Genomic DNA, 2,837 nt, shown 5'->3' with positions numbered 1-2,837 from the left:
TTCATTTAAAAATCCTTTGAAAATTCATAATTTCCAAGGCCAGTGAAACGACGATTGGAAAAATTTTAAGTTTTCCCATAGGAAAATCCTCTTTCCCTTCTAAATGCAACTTTCCTTTTGGAAGGCTTGACCAACCGTTCATTCGGCTGGTCTTAGTATCCTTTTCTCCCATGCTTTAAAGATTGAGTGGTGGTACAGCTTCAAGTGTACCCGATGGGAGACGAATGAGGCTCACCATCTATATCCATCAACTGAATGGCTTCTTTTCTTATAACCTTTTCAACCAAGAAAGGTCCTTACCATTTTGGAGTCCACCTTCCATACTCTCTATCTCTAATCCCAAGTGGCAATTTGACGTCCCAAACCATATCTCCTTCTAGAAAAGACTTAGCCTTTATCTTTTTGTTGTAGGCTCATATTACCTTTTTCTTTTTTGCAATGACATAGTCTAAAGCACTCAATCGTACCTCATCAAGGTCTTCTAACTCTACTAGCATGGCTTGAGTATATTCAGTTGGAGTTAGCTTATTCTTAAAAGCTACTCTTGCTGACTTCACTGTCATTTCCATTGGAAGTACTGCATCGTGACCGTATGTTAACATATAAGGAGTAACTTTGGTACTTGATCTTTTTGAATTTTTATATGCACACAATGCTTCTGACAAAAGGTTATGCCACTGCCATGGATACTTCTCAATCATCTTCTCAATTATGCTAATGATGACCTTGTTAGACGCCTCTGCTTGTCCATTTGCCTGTGCAAAGTATGGAGTAGAGCTTGTGAACTAAATATTATATACATTGAAAAGATCCTGCACCATACTTCCTAGAAAGGAAAGACTTCTATCTGTGGTGATGGTTTCTGGAATTCTAAACTGTTGATTGTACATAAGATTTCAATGGAATGGCTTCCACCTATTTCATGAAATAGTCTGTGGCCACTACTATATGAGTATGGTCATCAGCAGAAGGAGGTATGATTTTTTCAATGAAATCTAATGATCACCCTCTAAATGGCCAAATCTTCATCACAAGTTACATGTTGATGGCTGGTACTCTCTGAATAGGACCATACTTCTGACAAGCTTGATAACTTTTGGTAAAGTCATTACAGTTTTTTAAAATGCCTCTCCAGCTTCTTAGAAGCCATCTCATCTTTGTTCCAGCTTGATGGGCTCCATATAGCCCGTTATGAACCTCCCCCATGACTTAAATTGATTCCAGATTGTCCAAACACCTGAGGAGAAGACCATCTGCTTTGCTTTTCTTATACAATTCTCCGTCCATTAGAATATAGTGAGGAGTTGCAAGCCAAATTTTCTTATTAACATTTGTGCTTAGATTCATCAGGAACTTAATGATGGGGACTCTCCAATCATCTGGATCTGCCTCCTCCAAGTCAATATAGTTAACTTCAAAATGTTCATTCCTTATTTCTACAGATGGAAGTGGTCTCATTTTTATTGAGATTATGGTTTCATCTACTCCAGGTGGAACTCTTATACTGGATGCTACCCGAGCCAGTCCATCTACCTATTTGTTCAGGTGTCTTGGCAAGTGTTGTAACTGATAATCATCAAATTGATCCAGTAATTGTAAGGCCAAGAAATGGAAAGGACTCAGATGATGACTAAGGCATCTGTATTCATCGGCCAATCGGTTGATCACGAGCTTGGAATCTCCAATGGTAAGTACACTTCTGGCTTTCATTTCTAATAGAATTTCCAAACCAATTATGAGTGACTCATACTCATTCTGGTTATTAGTACATAAATAATTTAAAAAGAAAGAAAATGAAGTCTTCCATTTCCTTGGAGAAATTATGATAATTCCAGCTCCTCCTCTGTCGCTAATACATGAACCATCAAAGAGTAATGTCCACGAAGAATGTTCGAGGTAGAGACTATCCACCTCGTCACACATTTTCGTTGCTATTTCAGTGGAAGGGTGATCAGCCAGAAACTCTGCCAATGTACGTCCTTTGACTGTTTTCTGTGGAATATACTTAAAACTGAACTCCATCAATGCCAATGACCATTTTCCAATCCTTCTAGTAATCAAAGGCCTTGATAGCATATACTTAATCAAATTAGTTTGAGAAACAATGTACACAACAACTGGAAGCATGTACATTCTTAATTTCATTGCAGAATAATACAAAGCAAGACATAACTTTTCAATTGGAGTGTACCTACATTCCACTGGAGTGAGTACTCGACTAAGACAGTAAACAACATGTTCCTTTCCCCACTCATTATTTTGCGTCAATAAAGTCCCAATGGACTCCTCAGCAGCCAATAAGTATAACCTTAAAGGCGGTTTCATTATTGGTGGCATCATTACATGTGGATTGGACAAGTATCTCTTGAGTTCTTCAAAAACTGCTTGATGCTAGTTTATCCACTGGAAATCTTCTGTTTCATCAGCTTCAGAATAGACGAAAAAATATGGGTTTTTCCAGCATGATTGGAAATGAATCAGCAAAGAAAACCTACTTGCCCCATGAACCTCTGAAGCTCATTCTTACTCTGAGGAGGTTGTGCTTCCATAATGGCTTAGCTTTGCTCTTGTCAACCACTATTCCTCTCTGATGGACCAGAAAACCTAAGAGATTTCCAGCTGAAACTCTAAAAGCGCATTTCAATGGATTCATCTTCAACTTGTGCATCCTCATCTTAAGAGATTTCCAGCTGAAACTCTAAAAGCGCATTTCAATGGCCATTTCTAAGCTGATCAAGTGTTGAGGCTTCTCTGATGACTTGATGACTACATCGTCAATATAAACCTCCATAAACCTACCAATTATATCATGGAAAATTGCATTAATCACCTTTTGG

General features: G+C 38.2%; 2 protein-coding genes across 2 annotated transcripts; both read right to left on the bottom strand.

Moving 5' to 3' along the window:
* Positions 1–413: 413 nt before the first annotated feature.
* Positions 414–1,458, bottom strand: LOC132270196 (uncharacterized). The gene is made up of 2 exons (XM_059771395.1): positions 1,330–1,458; positions 414–755 (listed from the first exon to the last, which is right to left on the bottom strand). Exons 1-2 carry the CDS (start codon positions 1,456–1,458, stop codon positions 414–416), a joined length of 471 nt encoding a protein of 156 aa, XP_059627378.1.
* A 75-nt stretch (positions 1,459–1,533) lies between these two features.
* LOC132270188 (uncharacterized) lies at positions 1,534–2,325 on the bottom strand. The gene has a single exon (XM_059771389.1). It carries the CDS (start codon positions 2,323–2,325, stop codon positions 1,534–1,536), a length of 792 nt encoding a protein of 263 aa, XP_059627372.1.
* Positions 2,326–2,837: the final 512 nt, after the last annotated feature.

Source organism: Cornus florida, unplaced genomic scaffold, assembly GCF_030987335.1.
Source record: "Cornus florida cultivar Cherokee Brave unplaced genomic scaffold, ASM3098733v1 CherokeeBrave_3.0.0_Hap2_Chr01, whole genome shotgun sequence".
NCBI lineage: Eukaryota > Viridiplantae > Streptophyta > Magnoliopsida > Cornales > Cornaceae > Cornus > Cornus florida.
The sequence above is the reverse complement of the archived record's forward strand: the minus strand, read 5'-3'. Positions and strand labels throughout refer to the sequence as shown.

Coding starts and splice junctions, on each gene's coding strand:
- LOC132270196 (XM_059771395.1), bottom strand. CDS start 1,458: ATGAGACCACTTCCATCTGTAGAAATAAGGAATGAACATTTTGAAGTT. Junction 756..1,329: donor TGATGAATCTAAGCACAAAT/GTTAATAAGAAA, acceptor TACTTTGCACAG/GCAAATGGACAAGCAGAGGC.
- LOC132270188 (XM_059771389.1), bottom strand. CDS start 2,325: ATGAAACCGCCTTTAAGGTTATACTTATTGGCTGCTGAGGAGTCCATT.